The sequence below is a fragment of the Urocampus carinirostris genome, chromosome 1, assembly GCF_059441175.1.
Source record: "Urocampus carinirostris isolate Australia breed hairy pipefish chromosome 1, RoL_Ucar_1.0, whole genome shotgun sequence".
Classification (NCBI taxonomy): domain Eukaryota; kingdom Metazoa; phylum Chordata; class Actinopteri; order Syngnathiformes; family Syngnathidae; genus Urocampus; species Urocampus carinirostris.
Window position 1 is genome coordinate 55,893,237 of NC_142349.1, and position 25,630 is coordinate 55,918,866.

At 39.6% G+C, this 25,630-nt stretch overlaps 4 protein-coding genes across 6 annotated transcripts; 3 read left to right on the forward strand and 1 right to left on the reverse strand.

Moving 5' to 3' along the window:
• The first annotated feature begins 54 nt into the window (after positions 1–54).
• selenot1a (selenoprotein T, 1a) lies at positions 55–6,028 on the forward strand. The gene is made up of 6 exons (XM_088346190.1): positions 55–276; positions 1,711–1,821; positions 3,148–3,274; positions 3,449–3,536; positions 5,139–5,290; positions 5,360–6,028. The coding sequence occupies exons 1-5, from the start codon at positions 137–139 to the stop codon at positions 5,261–5,263; spliced, it is 591 nt and encodes a 196-aa protein (XP_088202316.1). The 5' UTR covers positions 55–136; the 3' UTR covers positions 5,264–5,290; positions 5,360–6,028.
• Positions 300–13,472, reverse strand: LOC148376318 (glutamate-rich protein 6). Of its 2 annotated transcripts, none has more exons than XM_088346138.1 (13): positions 13,198–13,472; positions 13,058–13,082; positions 12,896–12,986; positions 11,775–11,836; positions 11,604–11,705; positions 10,451–10,537; positions 9,563–9,741; positions 9,441–9,487; positions 9,207–9,371; positions 9,064–9,142; positions 7,909–8,067; positions 7,624–7,843; positions 300–6,518 (listed from the first exon to the last, which is right to left on the reverse strand). In XM_088346138.1, exons 3-13 carry the CDS (start codon positions 12,915–12,917, stop codon positions 6,261–6,263), a joined length of 1,380 nt encoding a protein of 459 aa, XP_088202264.1. In that variant the 5' UTR covers positions 12,918–12,986; positions 13,058–13,082; positions 13,198–13,472; the 3' UTR covers positions 300–6,260. The 2 variants fall into 2 exon arrangements, with proteins under 2 accessions (XP_088202264.1, XP_088202259.1); XM_088346133.1 differs by having other exon boundaries at positions 13,058–13,110.
• Positions 13,473–15,161: 1,689 nt separating this feature from the next.
• On the forward strand, positions 15,162–18,506 carry LOC148376319 (uncharacterized). 2 transcript variants are annotated; one of them, XM_088346160.1, is made up of 4 exons: positions 15,162–15,627; positions 16,134–16,275; positions 16,348–16,471; positions 17,731–18,506. In XM_088346160.1, exons 1-4 carry the CDS (start codon positions 15,369–15,371, stop codon positions 18,475–18,477), a joined length of 1,272 nt encoding a protein of 423 aa, XP_088202286.1. In that variant the 5' UTR covers positions 15,162–15,368; the 3' UTR covers positions 18,478–18,506. The 2 variants fall into 2 exon arrangements, with proteins under 2 accessions (XP_088202286.1, XP_088202276.1); XM_088346150.1 differs by having other exon boundaries at positions 15,170–15,627; positions 16,131–16,275.
• Positions 18,507–21,036: 2,530 nt separating this feature from the next.
• LOC148376320 (uncharacterized) lies at positions 21,037–24,559 on the forward strand. The gene is made up of 5 exons (XM_088346098.1): positions 21,037–21,375; positions 22,069–22,188; positions 22,455–22,573; positions 23,606–24,445; positions 24,516–24,559. Exons 1-4 carry the CDS (start codon positions 21,165–21,167, stop codon positions 24,437–24,439), a joined length of 1,284 nt encoding a protein of 427 aa, XP_088202224.1. The 5' UTR covers positions 21,037–21,164; the 3' UTR covers positions 24,440–24,445; positions 24,516–24,559.
• Positions 24,560–25,630: the final 1,071 nt, after the last annotated feature.

Sequence of the window (25,630 nt, forward strand, 5' to 3'; positions counted from 1 at the left end):
AGTTGAAAAACAACAAATCTACCTTATTTAATCATTGAAGAAGAAAAGCAACCAATCACAAGCCAAGAAACCGGTCCGGCCCAACTGTATCATCGGAGTTCAGCGGAGGGGAAGGAAGACAGCACCCAGGACCGAAATGGCGACCAAGTGGCTTCGCTTCTCCTTCCTCGCCCTGGCGATCTTGTCGCTGTCCCCGACCGCGTCCGGCGACACGAGCGGCTTAAAGAGAATGAAAATGCAGTTCGCTGCAGGGCCCCTGCTCAAGTTCCAGATTTGGTAAGCGAGTCGAATGTGGCGAGTCATCGCGAGCTAGCTAATGCTAACACGCTTGTTTAACGAGTGTCATTTCGTGAATAATTGAGCGGACAAATTTTTCCTAGTAAGAAAATAATTCAAAGTATTTAAAAGGGATTCTTGACAGTTGCTGGCGGGGCCTATTTAAATTAAGTGTCTTCCAGGGTTGGTTTACGACAATGTCGCGACGTTAAGCGAATATATCATTAGGTGCTGTGTTGCGTCACCAGCTACTTCGCATTATAAATAAATATTTACATTTAAAACGAATTTCAGAGTGGATCTCTTATGTTCCCTGCAAATGACAGTAAAATGCAAGTCATGCTCGGTGAACCAGTAATCCGGTCGCAGATTTATAGACAACTGATTTTAAAACTTCCACTTGTGGAATTTTTCATGCCCATACATTTCCTTGCTTTGTCTTTTTAATAGGTCGCAATCGTCGATTGATTACGGCCATGCGATTTGTCGATTCTTCTGCCTTCTTAGCACTTCTTGATAATCGCAACTTTTCTTTCCATGGTTATGCCTTTGCTACCTTTATAAGCATATCTTAATTTTTGGGTCTAAAGCAAATTAATACAGCTCACAAAATACAACTAACGATTATTTTGATATTTGAGTCATCTGGTCAAATGTTGTTACCTACTCAGATAAATTAACGCTTAATAAATATATAAGATAAACCAATACTACCTATTATCCTTGACGTTTTGATAATGTTTGTTTCACGTCTTACATGTTTCTGAAGTGCCATTTTAAATCTTGTTAACAATCTACTCTAGGTTGCCATCAATGGCAATACAAACTTCTAAAATAATTATTTCCAATTTAATATGCATTCTAATCAATTACCATTCTTTGACTGGTTTGGCAAAGATAAAAAGCCAAAACGTTTAACATGAATTCCCAAATATGGGAATACAATTTACAAATACTTCCACATTTTAAACGTGAATGCCATAAAAAAAATTAAATATTGAACATAAAGGGGCTGAGTAATATCAGATTCTTTTAAAATACTAAATCGACCAAATTGTTAGCTGATGATTCGTTCCGAAATGAAAATGTTTGTTTTCATTTCAATTCAAACAAAGTTTTTTTTCTGACAGAAGACATTAAAAAATAATCGATTACTGTCAAAGCTGGAATTTAGAGATTAATCATATATTTAAATAATTTGATTGTCGGTTAATCCTTTATTTTTTCCTTCTTTTTAGTAAATATAGTTGACGGACAGGGAAATTTGATAGCTATTGTGAAATAAGATGAACAAGATTTTCAAATCCCTCATTCAAAGGTTAGCTTGTTTTACAAATGTGTTTTGAATGCATCCCTAAATGATCTGAGAGATTAAGATGGCTCGAAAATGATGTTGTGTGAAGCTCACAAGAATGTATTTGTGTTTGGCCGCAGCATTTCCTGAGGGTACAAGCGGGTGTTTGAGGAGTACACGCAGGCCTTGTACCAGCGGTACCCAGACATCCGTATTGAGGGGGAGAACTACCTTCCCATCCCTGCCTATCGGTAAGAGATTATCCCGCATCGTCAGCAGTTTTGTAAGCTGCTTTGTTAAACAGTCTGGAAGAACGAGTATTTGTATGTTAAGGAAATTCTTGTGAAAGCTGTTTAAGTGTCAGCATGAGACTTTTTAAACTGTTTGTCTTGTATTCTATAACTTGTCTGACAGGTTGTTTTTTGTGAAATGATGAATTACAATGCCACTATGGAGCTAAATTCCTCGCAGGAAGAAACTGGCTTTACTATTTCCATCGTGTGGTCTTGTTTACAACACCTAAAGGAGTCTAAAGAGTTACCGATAAATACACTTGGGGATTAATATTAAACTAAAAGGTTAAAGTGACGGTGTGTAATAACTCCCCACTAAATATTGTTGTACCTTAGAACGGAGCTGAAGATTGTGCTTTACACTAGAAGTGGCTGGAAAAAAAGCATATAGCTGGAGTTGGTCAGGTTACCATGAATGACTAGCTCAGTAAACGTTAAAAAAAGGTCAGAGGCCTGAATATCTGTACTCTGTGACGTTAGCTTGCATGATCTGCTATTGAAGACTGCTAACATAAGAAGCTAGCAAGAGTAGCTACCAAATAAGGCTAGGAAAAGATTGCATGAGCAAAGTAGAATTTGTCAAGCGCTGGTAAACTTAATCGAATAACTCATCAAAGTTTGTAGAAGGCGAGTGATTCTGAAGGACAAAGCAGGAGAATTTTGGTTTAACATCAGGGGATTACGTAATTGTAACCTGTGCAGTCCTTTGGGACAATTTTTGATTAAGGGCTATACAAATCAGTGTGACTTGACTTGAATCTAAAGATGGCACCTAGCAGCAATGATGCCTGATTTTCGGGACTCAAGCAGCTATGGAAGGCAAGTGACGGTAAAAGATGAAGCAAGAACAGTGAACGATAACAACAATATTTGCAGCCAAATGGCTAAAATGAGTGGCTAAAGAAGGAAACAATAGGAAAAAGGGAAGATGTCAGAATGACTGGACTTTAAGTGCTAAGTGGTCGTTGATTGCTAAGAGCACCACTAGGAAAAGCTAGCTTGGTCATTCATCAACATGTCAGCTTCAAGTGGTATAATACCATTACATTTCTAAACCAAGTACATTAAAAGAAAATGGTGTTTACATGCTAGCTGTGTTTTACCTATTTGAATCAGTAGCATCTTTTTTAAACGGGGTACTTGTAGAACAATCAGGTTTGCAATTTAATCTATCTCGGGGGTTGAGCAACCACTCCACGGGTTTGTTAAAACATTCTGAATTTGATAGGATTAGAGATAGTTGAAGTCATCTCTTAATATTTCTCGCCCTGTCCTCTCATCCAGGCACTTTGCTTCCTTCCTGTCTGTCTTCAAACTGCTGGTCATCGGGATGATCATTATCGGCAAGGATCCCTTTGCTCTGTTGGGCGTCCAAGCCCCTGGGGTGTGGGAGTGGGGCCAGGGAAATAAGGTATGTTATTGTTGTGGTTTCATGTAGTGGCTGTAAATCCTCAAGAGTGTCGTTGTCGCGTGGCAGGTACATTTCGAGCCACAGGGGAATTAATTAGACTGCTCAAAGACACATTGGCAAATTTTGACGTGTATGCTCTGAATCAATCTGGTGGTATTTTGACATTTGTTTCAGATCTACGCGTGCATGATGGTGTTTTTTCTCAGCAACATGATTGAAAACCAGTTGATGTCCACGGGAGCTTTTGAAATCACATTAAATGGTAAGTAACTTAAAATTATTTGATCACATTCAAGTGGGTTTAAAAAAAAAAAAATCCAATTGCTTCACTTTTTATTGCCTATAAAGCACATTTTGGTTCTGAATAGTGCTTGAAAAAGAAGGCAAATGTTTTCTAATAGTCTCCAGGGGCGCCCCTAACAGGAAACGTAAGCGCGAGACAGGACAAATGTTAAGATGCTAGTTTAATGTTAATTTGCGCTTTGTGCATGAATTAAACAAGCATAAACAGACCCTCATGGAAAAGGTGTCAATTGAAAGGGTAGGGCGAACTACCAGATAGTCTGTATATTTGTAAACGGAAACAAACGGATTATAAAAAACAACGTCCAACGAAGCAGACATTTTTAAGGCGGATTCCTATTCATCTGTCGGCGTTGTTGTGTGTTTTGGAATATTTTACACGGTTGGATTTTATGAATTGTCCTTGATGTAGCAAAGCCATTTTCACGTATATTCAAAGAAGGGGATGTACTGGTGAGTCACCTCAGCTTTATAGTTTTGAGTATCTTGTTTCAGATTGATTGTGATGTTTCTCTGATAAGTATATTTTGAAATGGTCATCCTATTTTGAATCCCAAGACTTTAAGCTTTCCAATGATATGTGGCATGACATTTATTAGTGGCTTGTGACATTGTATAGAAACATTTGTTATCAAAAGTCCGACGGCCCACTGATAGGCCCTTTGAACGTTAAGGGGTTTGGGTACCATATATTATTAAAACTCTGTCCTTTGTAACTATCTCATGTTTAAATGTGGGCAAATGCAACCCGCAATCAGGTGCGCGTTATAGTCGGAATTTCATGTTATGTGTAATATATGTTATAATATACGTTTTCTGCAGCGCTTATCCTCATTAAGTTTGTGGGGGGTGCTGGAGCCCATTCCAGACACATTTAGGCAGTGGGCACCAGCCTGGCACAATTATTAATAAATGAATGAAATTTAACTTTGGTGTGAATGACTTGAGATGCTACAGTGGAGATTGAGGGCAGCGGCAGAAAGAGGAGTTACTGTATTGAATCAACTTATATTTAAACTTCCACCTGTGGGATTATGTGTTAAGAAGACTTGGGTTTTTAATTCAATCATTATTAATAATGATCTGATTATGGATTGGTTACGGTCAGGTCATTTAGGAAGAACGACAATGGGCGTGTCTTCTACTTTTTCTTTACGCTTTGCAAGCTTTGATTCCATGTTTTCTTTTTTGCTTCTTGCTTTACCGTCACTGTATGTACAGGGACCCATAGCTAATAACCACAGTATTGTATCACCAACTCGCTGAGTCTTTACCAAGCACACAATTTTGTGAACAGAACAAAGAGATAAAGTCCCTGTGGGAGGTCAGCCAATCGACTATCTTCATGATGCGGTTGCAAAAATCAATAGCAGGCATATTAGAGTTGTATTTGGCACGTATTTTGCACAAACACGCAAAGTTGGAGATTTTTTAGTTTTTGGGTACACAAATTCATTTTTTGAATTTATATGGTGTGGAAAAGGCTGTGACGAGCGGCCAAAAACATTGTATTGTACACGAAAACGCCTTAACCCGGAGTTCTACTGCATTTCGTTTATAGATGTGCCAGTTTGGTCCAAATTGGAATCGGGTCACCTGCCCTCCATGCAACAGCTGGTTCAAATCCTGGACAACGAAATGAAGATGAACGTTCACATGAACACAAAGCCCCTCCACCACTCATAACGGCGTCACTTACTGTGTGGCCCTCCTGTAAGTCAGTTTTTTTAGGTGTGTGCCTAAGCCCCTTCCCTGCCTAACATACTGGCTCCCCTTTTCCAGGTTAGAGGTGGGCCTCTGGCAGGGCTGCAACACGATGCTTATGAAGGTCTGCGCTGAAGGCAGAACCACTGCTAGCTCAGACCGGATGCACCCTCCGCATCGTCGTAGGCAAGCCCCCTACAGACGGCCCCCCCACGCCAGAGCGGCCATTCAGCTAACTAATGTGTTGTCATATTATTCACTCGCATCTTATTTCAGATTCATAAATATATATATATATATATATGTCTGTCGTTAAACATGTACGGCTGAGCCAGTTTTACCGGGAGCTCGGAAGGACACTGCCCTTGCAGTACATTTTGGGATGTAGTAAATATATAATATATATTATACACTCAAAACGTTCGAATTGGCTGTTTTCTAACTTCGTAGCAACTTAAGTACCGATATACTGGGTTTTTTAGGCATTTCATTCAGACTGCTTTTGGAGTGACTGAGAACCTCAGACTATTAATCGTGTCATCCTAAAATAAGTGCAGAGACTTCCCGAGCAACCTTTAAAACGACTAAAAGTTTGTTGTCAAAGTAGCTTCAGCCCTGTAGTAAAGCAACTCGAGTCACACTGTCGTCAAACTAATGTCGGGAGATTATTTGTGTAATTTTTATATTTGCATAACTTGAAATGAGTTGATACAATGAATAAAAAAATGAACCTATCGTGATCTGTAACACTGCGGCAGAGGTGGGTTTTTTTCCCCATTAGGGCGCGAGTCGGGAACCTTTTTTGACCTAATGAAAGCAAACTATTTAGACTATTTTTTTTTAAGAGCCACACTATATATATATATATATATATATATATATATTATAAGTCAAAGTTCAACAAAACCGTCAAGCCTGCTCTCCAGACAAAATTCTAAATCTTCAGCGCATTGGGTTTGTCGTCAGGAGTTTTTTTGAATTAGACGCAATCCTGCAGGCAGCCTTTGATGAAGGCCCGTTCATGCTGGCTCATGAGCACGTTGGTGCTAACCTCCAGGAGCTTTTTTCCGAAGACGCGGATACTGTGGGCCGGCGTGATCTTTTGGTGCAGAGGCGTCGGGAGGCTCCAGTTGAGGTGCTGGATGCAAAGGTGGATTTTCACACGGGCGGCCAGTACGAAGAGCTCGTCCTTCAGCAGCGGCGGTCCGCTAGTAGGCATCTCTCTTGTGCATTTACACTGAATGGGAGGAGGCAAATGGCACACTTCATTGAAATAGATCAGGAGGATAAATCATTTAAAATACATTTAAATTGAAATGATTGCCGTGCATTGAAATATTAATGTGTGGCTTTGCTAAATTTATCAAAAAATGTCTTTCTTCGCTTATAATCTTAGTCATCCCATCATGGTATAAAGCAGTGTTTTTTTCAACAAGTGTGCCGCAGGCCTGGAAACTCGTCTGTTGTTCCGAATTGTCCTATTTCATGAGTGACAAGTTCAGTATTAATATTAATATTAGACACCCAATATATATGCAGTATGCGTTTGAGTGCCCCAGCAAGTGTGAATACTGCCACAGAAACGCCAGGCCTGTGCTGGAAGTCGGATGGGAAGATGAGCTTGTGGTGATAAAAAGCTGGAAATTAATGTAAATGTTTTTTTTAGGGATGCACAACAAAGTACTGAAAAAATTGGTAAGTATTGATGGCTTGAATGATAGTCAAGCTCTAGTCAATCCACTACTTTTTGGAGACATGTTTCCCTTTAGATGTATGTTGTAAAAGTTTTAATATTGCTAGATGCCTGAACTCATTCGCAATTATCCAAAATTTCCATAAGGGCAGCACAATAAGCGGCGCCGTTATGAGTGGTGGAGGGGCTTTGTGTTCTTGTGAACGTTCATCTTCATTTCGTTGTCCAATTATTAATATTCTTAATATCTAATATTTTGGGGTATCTAATAGGTGGGAATTGACCACTATGTTTTAACTTTTATCTTAAATATAGAAATTTGACGATGTGAAAATTGCTGCAAAATAATTTTGTTTATGAGTTGATTATAGTACTATTTTTGGTATCCTTTTGAAGAGACCGCTTTTGGAGTGTTTTTCACATGACAGTGATACATACATAAAAAAGTTACAATAAAATACTTCTGAGCGTTTGACGAGTTATTTTGGACCTTCAAGAGCCTAAAGTACTTCAAAAATATTTTTCCATTGCTATAAAAAGGTTTAGGAAACTGTTAGATTTCTTCCTATGGAAGAAGTTTACTTTTTTGTGTCAGAAAAAGGCACTTTGTTCCCAAAGCCAGACTATAAACAAACCCTTTTTCTACTACCTGAGCGCTGCAGCTCCCCACACTGCAGCGTGCCTGTTGCCCGTTAGCCAGGAAGGAGACAAAAATTTGATCTTTCCCCAGCACCCGCACCCCAATATGCTTATTGAGGGATAAGAAAAGAGGCGGCAGGTGAGGCGGTGGCAGTGTTTTCCAACTCCAGCGTCGAATTCTTGCGCCAGTCTCATCCAAACACTGACCGCCAGTAGTGTTGAGACTCAACCTAAAATGACCGGACAATCACAGTAAAAAAATTTGAGTGTTTGGATTGTCAATATTCATTTTTACCATATGTTTCCATTATTGTGATAACACGTGGCCCTGCCGTTGGACTGGAAGATGGCTCGGATGGCTCTGGGCGGCGTCTGGTTGTTGTCGTACACGATGCAAACCCTTTGCTTCTCTTTCGTGACCACAAAGACCACGGCCAAGAGGTCTCCCGGATAACTGCCGGCCACCATTAGGATGTCAATTTTTTGACGCGCACGTACAAATTGTGTACCCTAACATCTGGACTATAAGCTCTCATTTTGTAACCATGCGACTTATACAATGAATACATTTAGGAATACAGGTGGCTGAAAACACGTCTGTTACAAACTGAAACGACACGAGGTTATGCCTTATGCAGCAGTCTCACTTTTCCGTCCTCGATGCAGCGTGTACTTTTCTATTGATAGGTTATAGATAAATATGTACTTCACAGTATTACGGCGTCACTCTACAAGCGCCTTTACACACTAAACAATCTGACAACTATCTTGTTCCTTAATGTTCATGGGAACAATCCCCCAAAAATATTTTCCTGTTTTATGACAAGTGAATAACCACTTATACATGCCGTTTATGTGTACAGTGAACGGTGGGCTAAGCATGAGAGGTGTGATCACGCAAATAGAATTTGTTTCTTAACATAACTTGACATTAAGGAAAGATACAATTAATGTCACCAAACATAATCAACTAAGTATCCTTCATGTTTTCCTGGGGAGTGTGATCCTTGCTTTATTCTGTCCCCTTGGTGTGCTTGTACGTGGCCTGCTCTGAAGCAGACTTGCACTTCATATGGATGAATGAAACTGACATTTACCCCACGGGGTCAGAAAATAAAACTGAAATGTCCTGGAGAAATCGACAAATATTAATGAGGCTTCTTTTGTGAATAAGCTGGAGCTCGCGTGTATAATATGTCTCTATTACAAGTCCACGGTCGTTGCAATATATTCCTGATTAGGAAAAGCGTGCGCAATAATGTGCCCAACAGATTACTAGTGTAATTGTGTTAGACATTAATATACAATATTACTTTCTACTTTGCAGAAATTTACCCAATATAAGGTGGTTATGGAATCGATTAACCTGAAAATATAGAGATACTGAAATACAGTGTGCTTTATAGTCCATTTTTAGGGTACTCTGTGGGCAGGGTCATATTTCACATACTAAAGCTGAGCAGATCCATCTGGGAACAGGTTAAGAAAAGGCCTGCCGTCTGTGTAAAATTTCTGTTGAAATTCTCCATCCTGTCCACAGAAACGAGAATATGTGAGCGTCAGAGTGTTTTTGTATGCGTGTGTGTGTACTTCCCTTCTGATGACATATGCCAAAGAGAGGCGGCTTGTGGTCGCAGATGGACTCTTTGGCCTCCTCCTTTTTCAGCTGCACGACGTTCTCTGCGATATTCTTGAGCATCCAGCCGCCCTCTTCTGCTGATGCGGTGAGGCGGAAGCTGAGGATTTTCGCCTCTGGAGCTAAGAAAACGCAATGAAGGCAAATATTGTTTTCACTTTTGGTCTGACGGATGTTCTACATGCACGTACTTGGCTCTGCCTGTTGTGAGTCATCTCTCTTTAACCCAGCCAGTTCCCTGATAAAACACATTCTGTTTAATTGATGTTAAATGCGTCCACACGACAAGTTTTCCGTTGACGTCAACTCCTACATCAGTCCACGTGATAGATCACTAAAGTTCTGAGCGTTCTTTTTATCTCTGCCGCTGAGCAGCGCCTCGCCGGAGGGCTTTCCTCCCCGCCGGTCATCAAACTCCACCACCGAAGGCCTCTTCCTCACTAGGGCCATGCATAACTTCCGACGCTGAGCACAGCAATAGCCTGGCACCGCCTAAGGCATAAACGTCCAAGTTAAAAAAAACAGGCATGCACTGTTGGAGAAATTGCAGGTTATCGAGAGAAAAGTCTTCTCATATGTGGATAAGGAAAATGGACAGGAGCCAGCCTCGTTGGAGGGAGATACAACTTTTATTGATGCGTCAATGAAGATCTCGGAGAGCTGGGAACATGACAGTGTTTTTAAAGCTGGTAGCGACGATTAAGCATCGATTACACCCCAAAAGGCGGTCCTGTATCACGTATCAAGTACAGAGCGTCCCGTCCCTTGCACGCTATCTTCAAGGAAACTTAATGTCTGCCAAGAGTATCTTCAAGGATGTCTACCCGACCTTTTCCCACAACTGTAAGCAAGTCTTTCTAAATTTCTACATGTATGCAAATCTATTCTACATTTCTACATGTACGCAAATCTATTCTACAAATGCAAGTGTATTTACCACAACAGCACGATAACTGTTTTTCCTACAGATTTAATCTACTCTGATACATGACAAAATTTTGGATGATTGCGAATGAGTTCAGGCATCTAGCAGTTTTAAAACTTTTACAATAACATACATCTAAAGGGAAATGTGTCTCCAAAAAGTATTGGAGTGACTAGAGCTTGACCATAACATCAAGCCATCAATTCTAAGTTTGTCAGTACTTAGTTTGTCGTGGATCCCTAAAAACATTTACATCAGTTTCCAGCTTTTTCTCACCGCCAGTTCATCTTCCCATCTGACTTCCAGCACAGGCCTGGCGTTTCTGTGGCAGTATTCACACTTGCTGGGGCACTCAAACGCAGACTGCCAAGATAAAAAGCATGTCAAGGAGAGATGACATATATATATATATATATATATATATATATATATATATATATATATTGGGTGTCTTCTCTGTGTCATACACATATACAGTTATCACTATATCTTGATTAGAGATTCAATATATGATTTACAAAGAGATATTAACATAGAATAATGGCATGTATCTAGATTAGTACTCCTTAACTGGTTTGACCTAAGGACCCACTGTCACACCCTAATGTCAAGATGCGACCCCAATCAAGAAAATAATTCCACTTCTTAAATCTATCAAATGAAAAGAGTGCCATTTAAAGCAGAGATAGTACAACATATTCAAAATAACCAGCAAATCAAAATGACCTAAAATAATATTTCTGTTTATGTTTAATTAGCTGTATCTTGAATGAAATCTAAAATAAAATAATAAAATCAATTTTATATATTCTCGGTTGTACCCGTTTTTGGCCATGCTCAATATGAGTAAACTTTGACAGTCTTCTGTGTGTAATGATGGTTGTCAACTTGCATCTGCATGGCAATATCACCATCAACTGTTAAAGAGTGTAATTGACCTAGTTTTTTTCTTAGCAATATTTTGATATGGCAAAGCCCTGTAACCCAGTGAAAACGGCTTTAGGGCCCATTTTTGGGTTCCAACCCACCAGTTGACAAATTCTGATATTGTTAATTAGAATGTATTCTATTTTACCTCAGACAGCACCCTCTGCTGTCCAGTTTGTCCCTGCAGTTTGGTTTTAATTTGGGAATGTCAAGGGAAGACCTGGGTTCAAAAGTTCAGTAGTTTTAGGATGGATTTTTACAAATATTTCTGGAGTCCGCTATTTCTACACAGATGTGGAGTGCATTTCTTTTGACTTGATTAATCTGCAATATCAAACAAAGAACTACAAAGAACTCCTCAAGGCCAACATGAGTAGCCTCAGTGTCTACTTTTAAAAATGTAGCTAAGTGTAGCTTCCTTAGAATGAAAACAGAAAGAGATTGTGGAGGTTACGATTATTGGCGAAACAATTGTTTTTTTGAGTCATTTTGATGTGAATACCTCTAAATTCCAAGCTGTGATTGCCAGCCGGGGATTGTCGGACTCTCTGTGGTAGCTCAGAACTCCTGCTCGAATGCAGTTTGTGGGGGGTTCGCAGAAAGCCTGAGAGAGAAGCCTAATATCAGAGTCTCGTCAGTGAAGGCTGGTAATATCAGCTAGGATTGTACTTACATAGTTGTTCAGGTCACGGAGGAGCTCACAGATGTCATGCTCTAACTTGGCAACTGCGTTTTCTGAGGGCCAAACATGCACTTACAATTTTATTCATGTCAACATCTTGAGGCTGGATTAAATTCACTTTGTTTCTTTTATGACAAAATTGGAAATAGTGAATGGTTGACGGTTTCACTTTAATGCCTGAGTGTGAACAACTCCAATGGTGGAGAAAAATACTTAAAAAAATAAATAAAAATAAGACACTATTAATTTCAAATTAGGAAAAAAAGACCCACTATCTCATGAACATGATTTTTTAAGGACTCTCGGGTTTAATAATGTTTCATAATAGTGCACAACTTGAAGAAACTGACATATGCTGCTTTCTAACTACTACGGAAGCATGAAGGACCATTTTGCGGTGCTCACTTGTCCTGGTGGTGCTTTTAGCAAATGGACACTTACTGCACCGAACTGAGCCCTGCACGTGATGGTTCTCAAGTCCCATGGTTCAAGCATATTCTGCTTATTTTCCTCCACTTGGTTATTGGCGGGGTATGACCTGCCATTATTATTATTATTGTTAGCTGCTCTAATTAAATAAAGCTTGCTTTGTTGTCGAGTGTCACCTGCCTTCCACAGCTGAACGTTGCTGAGTTCTGTGATTCAGGGTCTCGATGATTGCTCTTGCAATGTTTTACTGTACTTCATAGTAGCTTCTCCCACAAGCTGCTGGTTAGCCACTTACACAAGTTCTGACCAACTCCAATGATTTGCGGATTTCATCTGCTCCAGGTGTATCCAGCCGTTTCATTTTTTTGTTCTTGCTTTAATGTTCTGTCTCTTGCTGAAATAAATTCCTTCTTACGTAAGAAAATACGAAAGTTTCTGAATTTAGTAGTATCCTTCAGGCTCACAGTGTGTGTTCTTTGAATTCTGCAGCTCCATTCTAAGCTAATAATGTCTACTAGTGGACTGTTACACACTGTCACTGAATGATTGTAGCAAGAACTTAAATGGAACGTCAAGTAGAGTAGATTTTAAAATAATCATGACATTTAATGAAATACTTTGCGCCTATGATATTATGCAGTGCAACTTAATGTAAACTTGAAAATAAAATTGTAAAGACTCACTGCAAACGCTGGACCTCATCATTTTCTGTTTTTTCTTCTTATTTTCGTAGCTCTCTTTTTATGCAAAGCTTTTATCCTGGAGATATATTTTCTGCACAGCACAATAAACAACCGGTTAGCATGCTAGCCTCTCAGCAATTGGATTCTGTGTTTGCATCTTACAGTAGCGGACGTGAGGGGAAAGTTCCTACTTGACAGTGATGGTAGGCAGATCACTTTGATTAAAAAGTGAATTTAAATATCCAACAACAACAAAAACGGACAAATACCATGCAAATTTACAAGGAGAAAATAAAACTCACCCACGTTCCAGGCATATATGCAATACTCATACTCTTTATTGTTGTTGGTTACCATGGAGATGAACTACACGTGGCTGTAAAGTGTAACCGCAGCAACCTCAATCTGATATGATGCTATGCAGCCCAGTGGGAAAGGAAGTCAATTAACAAATATCAGTTAATCATTTATTTTAATTAGTTTTTGAGTTAACCCTATTCTCATTCTAGTTGCAGCTGAGATTCAAACTCAGGATCCAAGAATATGCTTTCACTTTTTAAAAGTTTATTAAGTAGCCAACAGCTTGCCATGTGGTAGTTTCCTTCGGAACGTCAAGCTTTCTTAACTTGTTGCAATAGAGGCCTTGAGACACTGGCTGAGACCTATAAAGAGAAAACAATAAATTCGTCACTTTTTACTGACCAGAAAACAAGTGATATTGAATTCATAATTTTGTTTGTCAATTTGAGAACTAGTCAGATAAAATACGTTGCTTAAGGGGTGATCAATGTGAATACGCCATGTTTCAAGTAGATGGCGCTAAATTGCAAGCGAATAATACTCTATTTTTTTTTTGGTTTGAACAAATTTATTGACACTAATAACAGAAAACAATCATGACAATCTGAACAGCAATTAAGCACATTCACAATATTATATTTCAATATGACGTTTAACAGCAAACACAATGTGAGGTTTGAACAACCCTTCTCTAGTGACTTCACGCTCTTTACATGGAAATTATTATTATAAGTGAATATTTTCGAAATCTACAAATAATTGTTAGGTGAGTGATGAGCAAATGGGAACTTTGAAGTAGAGCTTTACGTCCAAATGAAAGCAATTTATGCGTGACGTCAGATTTGATAAAATGAACTGGACGTCCGACATTTAGGTAAAAAAAACACCCTGGCATTTATAAGAAAATAACGTCTATCATATTGGTACGGCTGCCAATTGGAATTGTTTAATACGAAAATTGAAAATAAAATAGCTCAAATGACGACTAAAATGTGATACTGTACATAGTTGATAGCTATACATATAAACATGACTTGACTTGACCAAGTCGAAATATTAACATCGCTGTATTTCTCACAAACTTTTCACATTTTGACATCGTATATAAAAGGTCGTCATACAGAATATCCGTTTTTTTACGTTTACTCATTAAAATTGATAAAAATCGCGGCTTTGAGCAGTACAGTTGTTGGGCAAGTACAATATCAACATCGTTGTATTCAAGTACATTTCTTAAGATATCTGTACTTTAGCAATCCAATATGAGACATTTTACACAGCATCTGTGTACCTTTTATACAATAGATTTCTATGTAATAACAATCATTTACTTTATGATTCTCCCTTAACCACTTGGGTCATCATGCCCTGTGGCGAGTCTAGGGCTTAGGACAGCCTGGTGGCGCCCTTCCCCCTCCAGGCCGACAAATGTATCCACCCCGTCTCCAACCGGGAACCTTTCGCATATTAGACAAATGTGCCTACCACTGCACGGCAGAAACACTGCATTTCTCTCGTTATTCATGGTGATAAAATGGCAGCCTTAATGCGTTACTGTACTCTGTCGTTGGACAAGAACAACTATCAAGGTCGCTTCATTCAGCAAAATTTATATTTATTTGTACTAACCAATTACCCGGCAGTTTTGTATTATGTATGTGTATATAATACATTGATGCATATTTCATATTTACTCTTTCAAGCTCCACCTTGTTGAACGCCTTCTTCCTGTCAGGTGCACTCAATCAGAACTCTATGAGAACACAATCGCTTTACGCGCCTTCTGATTGGCTGCCACGGCCACCACTTGAGTGCGCCCAGGAAGTAAAGATTAACGTCGCAGTGTCTGGGCAGATACATTTTGCGATTGGCATTTGAGTCATTAATTATCCGCCATCCAAATACTTTTATACTTTATATATTTATATTTGTTTATGTTTTCATTTTTTTTTTTAATTTGTATTTATTTTTAGGAGGCCCGTATCGTCGAAAAACCGTCTATTGCCAGGTGCAACCAATCTTAACACAATCAATTAAGCCCGCATAACTAACGCTCCAATTGGCTGCTGCGGCCAACAATCGCCACGCCCCCGTGAAGTCAGCCCCGAGTAAAACTCAGCGCCAAAATCGCGCATGGCGTTCTTTGCACGAGTTATAAGCATAAAGTGACAATATGCATGATAACGGAATCGCACTTGTAACTCTGAGACATATCACGGCAACGTTAATTGTAGCATGTCTTTTGATACATGTGGTCGATTGTTATCGACTGAGGAAGGCGGAAAGGAGGAAAGCGGTTCCTGAGGGCTTCAGGCGGGGTAAAGTTGTGTTCGGGAAAGTTCCTCATTGGGATCCTCCAATTGTGGATGAAGATGACAAGAAGGCTAACCGTACGGTGGAGGAGGAAGATTTTTATCAGGCTGATTCAGCTGGTAGGAGTTAAACTATTTTCATATACACAAATAAAAGACTCATTGTCTTTTATAGCAACCCCCAGTGGTGTATAAAGCTTAATTCGTTTAAATAAACCATTACCTTCAGATAGTGTAAGCAAAAACACTTTTACCATCCCATAAACAAGGTTATTAAAACTCCTTGGTTAAGAAAAATATGTATCTAGTAACTACAGAAGACCATTTTGCAAAGGAGACTTATTCTGGTGATTCTTGTGGCACTTAACTGCAACTTCTTGCACCCAGCTGAACCCTGAATTTGATAATCCCGGAGTCATGTCATTCAGGCATCTTTTCTCACACAAGAAAACATGGAAATGGAACCCTGAATTTTGCCAAAGGGTAATCTTCAGGCATTCTTTGAATGCACACACCTCGACTCCATTCTAAACCTTCTCTAGTAGTGATTTATCACACACGGTCTCTTTGTTGTATTATGAGCCTTTTTTTTTTTTTTAAATTAACGCATTTCTCTTTGCCAGGAGTTTGGGGTATGCACCCCTTGCCACTGCAGTACCCCTCTCTGCAAGAAGCCTCATGGAGGCGCATGGCTAACGTGCAATGCGGAGACGACCACATGAAGCTGAGCGTAAAAAGGCCTGGACTAGCACACATGACCATGCAGCAAGGAATGCATTAAGATGGAAACCATTTGAAATGAAATCATAAATATTGTATAGATTTTTATTTTTTTTCTGCAGCACCCAATGGAGCCCCGTTGCCTCTGCCATTGGTGCCTGTGAACTGTGGCTACAACATGCATCGGAATCCCTACGGATTCCTCATGCATGTCCCTTACGGGGGTTGTTACATGCTTCAGCAGGTAAATGGTCAAGACATGAAGATTTGGGGAAAAGCTGCCAGGGAATGGAAATACTGTAGATGTGTTTGAGGGTACTTGGAGTTTGCGATTGGTGTTGAATGATTTGATGGAACGTTTTTACATACTGTTATTCCTCGTTACTGAGGGTTTTGTAATTTGTGGCATTCGTGCGTCATAGATTGTAAAATATTCCACGATTAATTTTCCGCAGCAATATGCGAGTGGGGGCCAGCAGAGCGCTTTTTTATCTAGGGCCTTGCTGCTCTTTTGTCGTTCTGTCAAGCAAAACATGAACTGCACTTGTGTGGCTGCTATACATTACCTCTAAAAACACATATTGCAGGGACTGGCCAAAGACCCTTTTGTCTAAGGATTTGATGTTCTGGCGCGCCTAGAATAATCTGCATTGTTTGCCTTTTTAGGGTTTACTATTTTTCCCGTATTTGCAATTGGTAGAGTATTGCAAAAGGGGGTTACATTCAGGTAACACAAATGACAATTTTTCGGGTTTTAAGCCTACAGAAGTTTTCTTTTATTTTGTAATGCCAAAAACACAACTTATATTTGGAGCACTATAAGGTGAAATTATTGTAATTAATGGATTCTGCACACCAGATGAAAATATCAAAGTTAATAAAAATGTCCAAGACTCATGTCAGCATGCTTTGAGTAGGTATGCTGGGTGTTGTCCTTAGTCACTTTCGCTTATTTCAATCGAGATGTAGTCCTTTTCTGTTCACACTGTGAGCTGCTCTACCGCAATTCCTGTGAAATGATAGGCTGGATCTCGTAGCCTTCGTTTCCTGAATGTTGGTCTTTTGGTGTAATTTGTCTAAATTAACGTTTATCAATCAAATTTATCTGTGTTGGCAAAAATTATCACTCATTGTTCTTTTTTCACCCAGGCCTATCTTAGTGTTACATGACTTGAGCTGATTGGGTGGAGGCAATAGGATAGCTATAGCAGCATTTTCATGATGCTGTGACATAAACCAATAGCAGACCAGCATCATGTATGACATCAACAAATCAGACGGGCATATGAGGCACGGACAATTTTTAATTTAGTGTTTTGGTTTTTTTTTTTTTTGCACCAAAATTTTGTTTGTCAACTGTTTTTTGGGAAACTGCTGAAAAGAGGTTGGAAAAAATATGCTATTCCACATTGTAAGATGAGGCTTACTGTAACTGGGGGAGGTAGTCTACTGTAGTATGTAGTTTTCATTGGTAGAAAATGTCTTTTTCTCATTTCCCTTAAGGCCGGAAGTTATGCACTTCCAATGTATTGGCAAGGGGTGCCAGTCATCCTGGTTTGTGCCAAACACACGTCAACCGATGCCCCCAAAGTCATCAATCCACCTCCCCCTACTCCACTTGTCACCAAGGGCCCCAGTGTCAAGCATGTACCCAAATGGCCCCCGCTTTCCAGGGGTCAAGTCCCACCTTTGAGCATTTGGTCCCCGCTTGACCCCCGAAGCGGGGTTCCCTTCTTAAACCCCAGGTCTCAACCGCCCCATTCTGCAACTCCCAAGTGGCCCTTTGTCCGCAAAAGACCCCAAGGTCCCATCTCTCACCCAGGTCTTCACAAGCCTAATGATCCTTCGATAAATTATGGACTTCAAGCACCCCACAACCCTTTGGTACCCCAGTACCCGATCATGCCCTTTGCACAAAATCTGCCCCGGCCCTATCATGACCCTCATCTGATGACGCAGTACCCATACTTCAACCCCTCCCTCTGGGCCCATCCGGGGCATCGGCAGCAAGATGGGAAAAAAGACCCTATAAGTCCTGCCAAGCTAGCAGATCACACTAAAATCCCCCATATTCCTACTTCACCCCCACCAGAGCAAATGGCAACAACTGTCCCCTTGCAAGGCACGACTGCGGCACCAGCTACTGATGTCACTGCAGTACCGTATAATCCTTTGTATCAGTTTCCTCCTGAGCTCATGCACTACATCACTTATGAAGACTTGCTTGCTGCAATGTATGCCAATCAGTGAAAATGATTACAATAAACACTTCAAAATAAGATGGCTTTTTTAATTTGTGTTTTATACGCAGCAAAAGTACTGCAGCACTTTTGAACTCTTTTGTTTTTATTACAGAAATAGTTCTTTTGATTGGCTCTTTTAGATATTTTTATTTGGGATTATTTGAGCCATTTATTTTAGTATTTCTTACATTTTATAATGGAATAATATAATTGATAGATTTTCTTTAGCTAGGTTAGGATATATTTTATAATTTGGATATATAGTGCATATATTAGTGTGCATTTTTTTATATTTCAATACGCTAGATTCATGTTAGTCTTTATCAATGTTCCCTCTAAGCTGTAAGTGTGCAAATTTGCGCACTACCCAGAGCTTTTCTGCGCACAAGAAAATCTAGCCAGCTCAGAAAAATCAGGGCTCGAAATTGCTAATTAAGAAGCGACTTAAGTCAAAGTTACAGTGCATGAAGGTAAAAATACAAGGGTTTCCAGACGATGTGTTCCAAATGCGGTATTTTGAAGTCAAGGTCAAAGTAGAATGAAGTTAAGTCAGTTTTTCAAGAACCGGCTTCTTTGGCTCGGCTTACTAAAAGGAACTGGCTCTTTTGGGTCCTAAACGGCTCTTCAGGTTGTTTTTGCTTTTCAACCCTATATGACCAAATATGTAAAAATATGCACAAAATGACTTGAAGGGGGAATAGAACATAAAAGAACAACATACCAAAATGGAAAAGTGGTGAAAAGCTGAGAAAAAAGGAAACATTCAGAAGAAACAAAGGAAAAAAAGTAACAGCTAGAAAAAAAACACAATGAGATTTTTTTAAAGGAATAATAATTAAAAAAAAAAAAACAGGAAATAGTTTGTGTTGCATTCAAATAATTTCCAATTATACCAAGTCAATCTTGTTGTCAACATTGTACTTCCACTAAAAAATGTGATCAATTCAGTTGTGTATCGTGCAACCGACTAAGCCTCCAAAAATGTTAGTATTATGTGACAAAAGATACCAGGAAAAAAAGAAATGGAAATCTTGTGAAAGAATTGTATGAACAAATGACATTTGTAGGCCGTACAACCTTTGCAATAATACATACTACTACTGGAATGCTCTCCTCGTCGGCCTTCCTCAAAAGTCCCTCCATAAAATTCAGCTGGTTCAAAACGCCTCTGCTCGCATCATCACAAAAACATCTTCCCAGCAGCACATCACCCCTGTTCTCCAACAGCTACACTGGCTTCCTGTTCAACATCGCATAAGCTACAAACTGATCCTATATACATATATGGCCATTCACAACCTGGCCACTCCTTACCTGTCCGACCTTCTCCAGGTGCACGTCCCCACTCGCTCCCTCAGATCCTCGTCCTCCCTCCGACTGTCAGTGCCCCCTGCCCACCTAAGCACCATGGGAGCCAGAGCCTTCAGTCGCGCTGCTCCAAAGCTTTGGAACAATCTACCTCCGGGCCTCCAAAACTGCACACCTCTCTCCACTTTTAAGTCCCGTCTAAAAACACCTGTTCAGGACTGCCTACAACACATAGCTTCTCCATTTCCTATGTTTTTTATGATTTTATGTCTTGTTTATATTACTTTGCTTACAACTTTTTTAAATTGTACTTTTTTATTGTCTGTACAGTGTCCTTGGGTGGCCTGAATGGCGCTTTTAAATAAAATGCATTATTATTATTATTATACTACTCCATACTCCATAGCATATAAATAACCTACTCTTCTTGTCGGCTGAAAAATAGTCTGTGTAATATAGTGTAATAATCTGTGAAGCCCTTTGAGACTCTTACAAATAAAAATGACTTGACTTGACATTAGTCAATTAATTCAAAAGTAAAAAAAAATTTCGCATTGCCGGGAAACTCAGCAAAATGTAACGTGATGTCAAGTTTTGGACATGTTTGATAATGATTTTGTTGCCACACTTGGGGTTGCTGTTGCTCACTGTTGTGTCAAGCGTTGCTCACCGACATTGTGTGAACGCTCAGACCCGTGGAAAATTAGAGGGAACATTGGTCTTCATTGTAGGTTTTATTCTGGATTAATTTCAATTTTGGGATATTTCAGATAGGATATATTGTGTATTTTGGTCGTTTTAGTGTAGATTAGTTGAAATGATTAGTTCAGATTTTACATTTGGTTTTGAGTTTAATTCTATTTTGGTTCTATTTTGTTTTGGTTTAATTATGTAATATTCGGATTTTACTTCAGATAGGATAATTTTGTGGTTTATTCTCGCATTTTGATTCTTATTTAGATTTGTTTGATTAGTTTTGTTTTTTATTTGCTATTCTATATTGTAAAAACTGTTCTCCATTGCATGGATTTATTCTTTGTTATGGTCATACATTTCTGCCATTTTCTTTCTGATAAAGATTTGAGTTAAAAGATGAGGGCTAGGCAAAACACTGATTGGAAATGGGCTACCTCACAAAAAAATGCAATTAGGCTATTAAGGGCCATAAACTACCAGGTCCAAAAAAGTATGCAAAAGAGGTGGGGCAAGTTGAGCCGACCAATAGGATGCACAGAGCATAATAAGCTCACCTGCTCTATCATTAACAAGCACAGGTGTAAGCTGACAGTCCTATATTGACATTTTCCAACCACAGTGTTACTTTTTCTATTCTTAAACAGATGTTCTCCAGTTTGGTTCTCAGAATTGGACGTTTCATAACAAGAAATGGCGCCAAATGACCAATTCCGAGTTGCCTTTGCCATTGTGATGGTTTTTTGGATGTTTTCTGTCATCCCGGGTTTTAGCTGTTTTCCACAAAAAAGCTCAGATAAACGTGATCCATGGTGGGGTGCTGGTGAGGCACCTGGAACAAGAACTGGTATGATTCTCTTCAATGGTGAAGAATTGAACTCTGGTTCGGAGTATGTTGACGCAGGTAAGCCTGTGATTTCTATCTTTTTAAGTCATTAAGTCTGACACAGATTCGATAAGTCCGTGATCTTTTTTATTTCCAACCCTAACTAGCAGGAATGTGCTGTATTTAGTGGACTGATACATTCAATTACTAGTAAAACACAATTTAAACAATTACTGTATGTCCCTCATTGGCCACTTGGTATTAGAATATATTGACCTTCTATTGAAGTTTTTCCCTCTACCTCTTTTAATGTGCCAAGGCACTTGAGAGCTTTGCCTGCTTTTGTTTTAGGAGACTGCTCACAATACAGGTAAACACTATACTTCCTGAGAAATTTTGTACCGTGGCACACCACATTTTGGAGAGGCAATCTTCAGTTGACTCTGGCATCCTTTTGACTAAAGAATAAAATCTTCTAACTTTGAGCCTAATCAACAAAGCCTTCTTTCATCTCAAGCCAGTTCGTCTGAATTCCTTCCGCAGGGCATCAGACCTCCTTTTACCATGCACCACAATACACTACAAAATTGAAATTATTTGCCTAACATAGCATGCATTTAAAAATATGGAGGTCTCGAGAATTGAGATTTTTTTTTTTTTTGCCGGGTGTCAATTGTAAAAGTTTTTACAATTTTATTTATTTTTACTATATTTTACTGTTTTAAGTGAGTTTCACGTCTTTCAACCAACAATCTTATCTCCCTTTACTAGAGGGAACTCAGGATGTCAAAGCGGCGCTGAGGCTCATGGCTCCATCGCTGGAATGCGGTCCCACAAAGATGAAACTGAAAGTCATGGGACATGGTGCTGTAAACTTAAAGCTTGACTTAGGTGTGTGTACTCGGTTAACTAATTTTTATATTTTGCATTGTCCACTAACGTGTTCTAGACTGACAGTCAGCACAGTTCCTCAGGTCTAAGCCATTAAGCATGAGACTCCCTTCATTTATGATTCGGTTCTTTTGTTTTTGTCGTCAATGTAAATGACTTTCTGTCCTGCATTTTTTGTTTTTTTTGGGGGGGATAGATTGGAAAAACATTAATTTTGTTATAAGTCCACTCTACTCTCAGGCTAAATAAGACCTTCTGTTTTCCAGGCTCTGGCCAGTCTCTCCCTTTAAACCAGCTGCCGGTATCTTGTGGCCATTTGCTCCATCAAAATCCTCTTGGTATTGTCTTCATGGTTTCATTTGCTGGTTGTAAAGTGGTGCAAGAGGTATGAGTTTTAGAATGAACCAACTTTTAGGGACTGTTTGCACAAGTGCCTTTTTTAAATTAAAAAAAAAAAAAAAACTTTTTAATAAAGTTGCATTAGTCACAGGGATACAACAATCTGTTCTGAGGTGGGGATCTTAACTGAAATCGCTGTGGAGTGGGGGATGGACACGTATGGTATTTGGGTAGTGCGTTCTGAATCTGGATTAACCCGACTAAAAACCCAACAAGTAGATAATAAGCACTACTTTTTGTATATGATTATTAACTTGCACAAATCTACCCAATCACTAACTTTTACACTAATCTCTCGTTGATCGCGGAAGTTGCAGTTCAAAAATAACTTATCTATTTTACAAATAACTTGTCATTAGTCGTGAGACTGCTTAGCCAGAGTGCAGAACACAACACACGATGCAACGCCATGAAGTAGCGAAACTCCATTTAATAGCAAGGGAATAATATACATGGAAAGGAGGTATTACGTTTTATTTGCCTTTTTTGTATGTGACTTGAGCTGGTCAAGTGGAGCCATGGGTGGTTGCAGAGGGGGTAGGCGAAAGATTAAAATTAAAACTTGAAAGGATTGTCATGCCCTTATAAGGCTTGGTGGTTTTAATCGCCTCAATCTTAATTGTACCGATTATCCTTTGTCACAGCCACCATCCTTAGGGTAAAAATGGGTGTACCTCCTTCGTGATCATCTCAGGATTTTTTTCTATTTTGATTTTGCGCTCCCTTTTTCATCAATAAGTTTTAAAACCCATAGGTAAACAAATTTAAGTTTGTTACACAACTGAGAAGGGTATTGTGTGAATAAAATCGAGCATTTCGCATGACATCAATAACAGTTGTATGAGTTGCATAACTCCCCCAGTCTCATACAAGACCACCACTCACTGTATAATTAGGAAAATGCCATATAGGGGACGAAAAAAAACATAGTAAATCGAAAACCTCCTAAGGATGCTGCAATCTGGGGGTCTACTGTATTTTCTATTTAACTGGCTAATGAAATATCCTGAAATTTCAGAATGGATATCACGTACTCCCTCTGAGCTTCCGTCAGACTCCCATAGGCCTTGCCTGCCCCATCGCTCCTGTTTCAACAAACCAGGACCCTCTTCATCTTATCCCCACTTTTGAGCGGTCCAAGCGCGATGTCTATAAAGCCTCGCCTCCCAATTACACCCACCTCCAATACCAGCATTATCACAACTACTTGAAGTATTTGTACTACTTGCACCTCCTCCACAATCCTCACATGTATCCTCACCTGCATCGTACTTCCAATCCCATGTATCAAATCCCTTATCCTGTTGCTCAATCCTCCCCCTACCTTCCTGTGCATTATCCACTCTATGCACATTACAGCCAAAACCCCGTTGCCCCCTATTGTCACCCGCCGGGAGCTCTTTGCCCTTTGCCCCATTATACGTACACCCAGAATCGCTATCCCCAAAACCGGGAGCTCCTAATGGATGCAGAGCCAAAACCGGAAGCAGTTGAAACAAAACCGACTGAGCCTCCCACCACAACTCCTATTGCAACTACGGCAATGAAAAAAAAGGTCATTCCTGTGACTACACCGCCTCCTTTTATCGAAGACGCTGCCGTTGCAGTGACGAAGCGACGGTGTCAACGGAGAAGGAAACCAGATCAGATCTTTACGCCTTACGCCCGGAGCCCTTTTGCGCAAGAAATCTCATACAGTGATGGCGAGGGTAAAGCTGAGCTGAAAAGTGCGCTGCCTGCTGGTTATAAAGCCCCAATGCTTCCCAGCTACCCTTACTGGCAAGAGGAGCCCTGGTTCAGCCAGGAAGAGGATGAAGATATACCGTTCGACTGGGACGAACTTGAACCATAGATGGAGGTAAATGGAGATTATGCAAATTCTAATTTTTTGGAGTGAACTCTGTTCAATGATGATTTTTCTCTTTCAGGGTCTGTCAAGCTTTACTGGCAGTCAATAAATGTTTTAAGTACAGTTGGTCTCAAGTGTCATCTTAAATGTCAACTAACTGGGTTCAAGATAGACTAAATCACTCCAAAATAGTGAAGAAGCACAACAAACTACAATTAAAAAGATCAGTTTTGATATTGCCCCATCTGCACACACATGACTTAACCTCGTGACTACACCATGACAGACAGCAGTAAACAGTGGGTGAGGCCAGTAGACGACAAAAACTGCTATACTAATCATCACTATTGGCATCGACTAGTCAAGCCGAATATTGTTCAACTGTCTGAGGTACCTCACCTCAGACAGTTGAAAACACGGTGCTATTTAGGAAAACTGAAGATGGCATTAGCAGGCCTTGCACCCATCTAACCAAATAGTCCAGTCTGCCTGACTTCAGTCCATACGATTTGTACCACTATATCCCCATACACCCGCGCTGATATAAAAGCTTGAAATTTAGATAATTACCTTTTTTTTTTTTTTTTTTTTTTTTTTTTTTTTTGGAGTATGTAGGAGTCGCTGTGCTTTGTGCTGAAAAATGCACCCCCAGTGTGAACGCTATTGAAATTACATTGTATCTAAATTCTGGGGGAATGTAGTAGGACAACAAAGCACGGAGCATTAATAGGAACTTTAAGTCACTTGAATATGTTGAATATACAAACTTTGGCGAAATGACTATCTTCTGAACTTTCGTCCCATGTTTAACCTGTTAATTTTACAATTGAATAAAAAAATATAAAAAGCTTTATGGTGGAGCACTCAACACTTTTCCATAGTTGTGATTTTTGGAAGGTTTCTATTTTGGATTGCTGGTCAATTGTATTAAAAGCAGTTTGTTTACATGGTAAGAAATAAAGGTCGACTCATTATTGGCACCGAAATGAGGGAATTTGACGGATATCTGTATCGCAAAATTACAGAGCCGATTGTAAGCACACAACCGAGGAACAGGCAAACTGAGCCTTTTTTTTTTTCCCCTCCCCTGCCATTTGATTAGATAAGATACCTTAACTGAAATGTCAACATGTAGTGATGAACAAATGGAAGGAGACTGGTGTTATGCCTCAATACCAACTCCCCTGCCGAATC

What these genes read in the sequence shown, in the direction of transcription:
- LOC148376320 (XM_088346098.1), top strand. Translation starts at nt 21,165, where the DNA reads ATGGCGCCAAATGACCAATTCCGAGTTGCCTTTGCCATTGTGATGGTT. An exon ending in TTCGGAGTATGTTGACGCAG is followed by an intron (nt 21,376 to 22,068) that starts GTAAGCCTGTGA and finishes TCCCTTTACTAG; the next exon opens with AGGGAACTCAGGATGTCAAA. An exon ending in GTTGTAAAGTGGTGCAAGAG is followed by an intron (nt 22,574 to 23,605) that starts GTATGAGTTTTA and finishes CTGAAATTTCAG; the next exon opens with AATGGATATCACGTACTCCC.
- LOC148376318 (XM_088346138.1), bottom strand. Translation starts at nt 12,917, where the DNA reads ATGATGAGGTCCAGCGTTTGCA. An exon ending in TCACAGCTTGGAATTTAGAG is followed by an intron (nt 10,538 to 11,603) that starts GTATTCACATCA and finishes TTATCTTGGCAG; the next exon opens with TCTGCGTTTGAGTGCCCCAG. An exon ending in TGGCATATGTCATCAGAAGG is followed by an intron (nt 9,143 to 9,206) that starts GAAGTACACACA and finishes TCTGTGGACAGG; the next exon opens with ATGGAGAATTTCAACAGAAA.
- LOC148376319 (XM_088346150.1), top strand. Translation starts at nt 15,369, where the DNA reads ATGCATGATAACGGAATCGCACTTGTAACTCTGAGACATATCACGGCA. An exon ending in TTATCAGGCTGATTCAGCTG is followed by an intron (nt 15,628 to 16,130) that starts GTAGGAGTTAAA and finishes TCTCTTTGCCAG; the next exon opens with GAGTTTGGGGTATGCACCCC. An exon ending in GTTGTTACATGCTTCAGCAG is followed by an intron (nt 16,472 to 17,730) that starts GTAAATGGTCAA and finishes ATTTCCCTTAAG; the next exon opens with GCCGGAAGTTATGCACTTCC.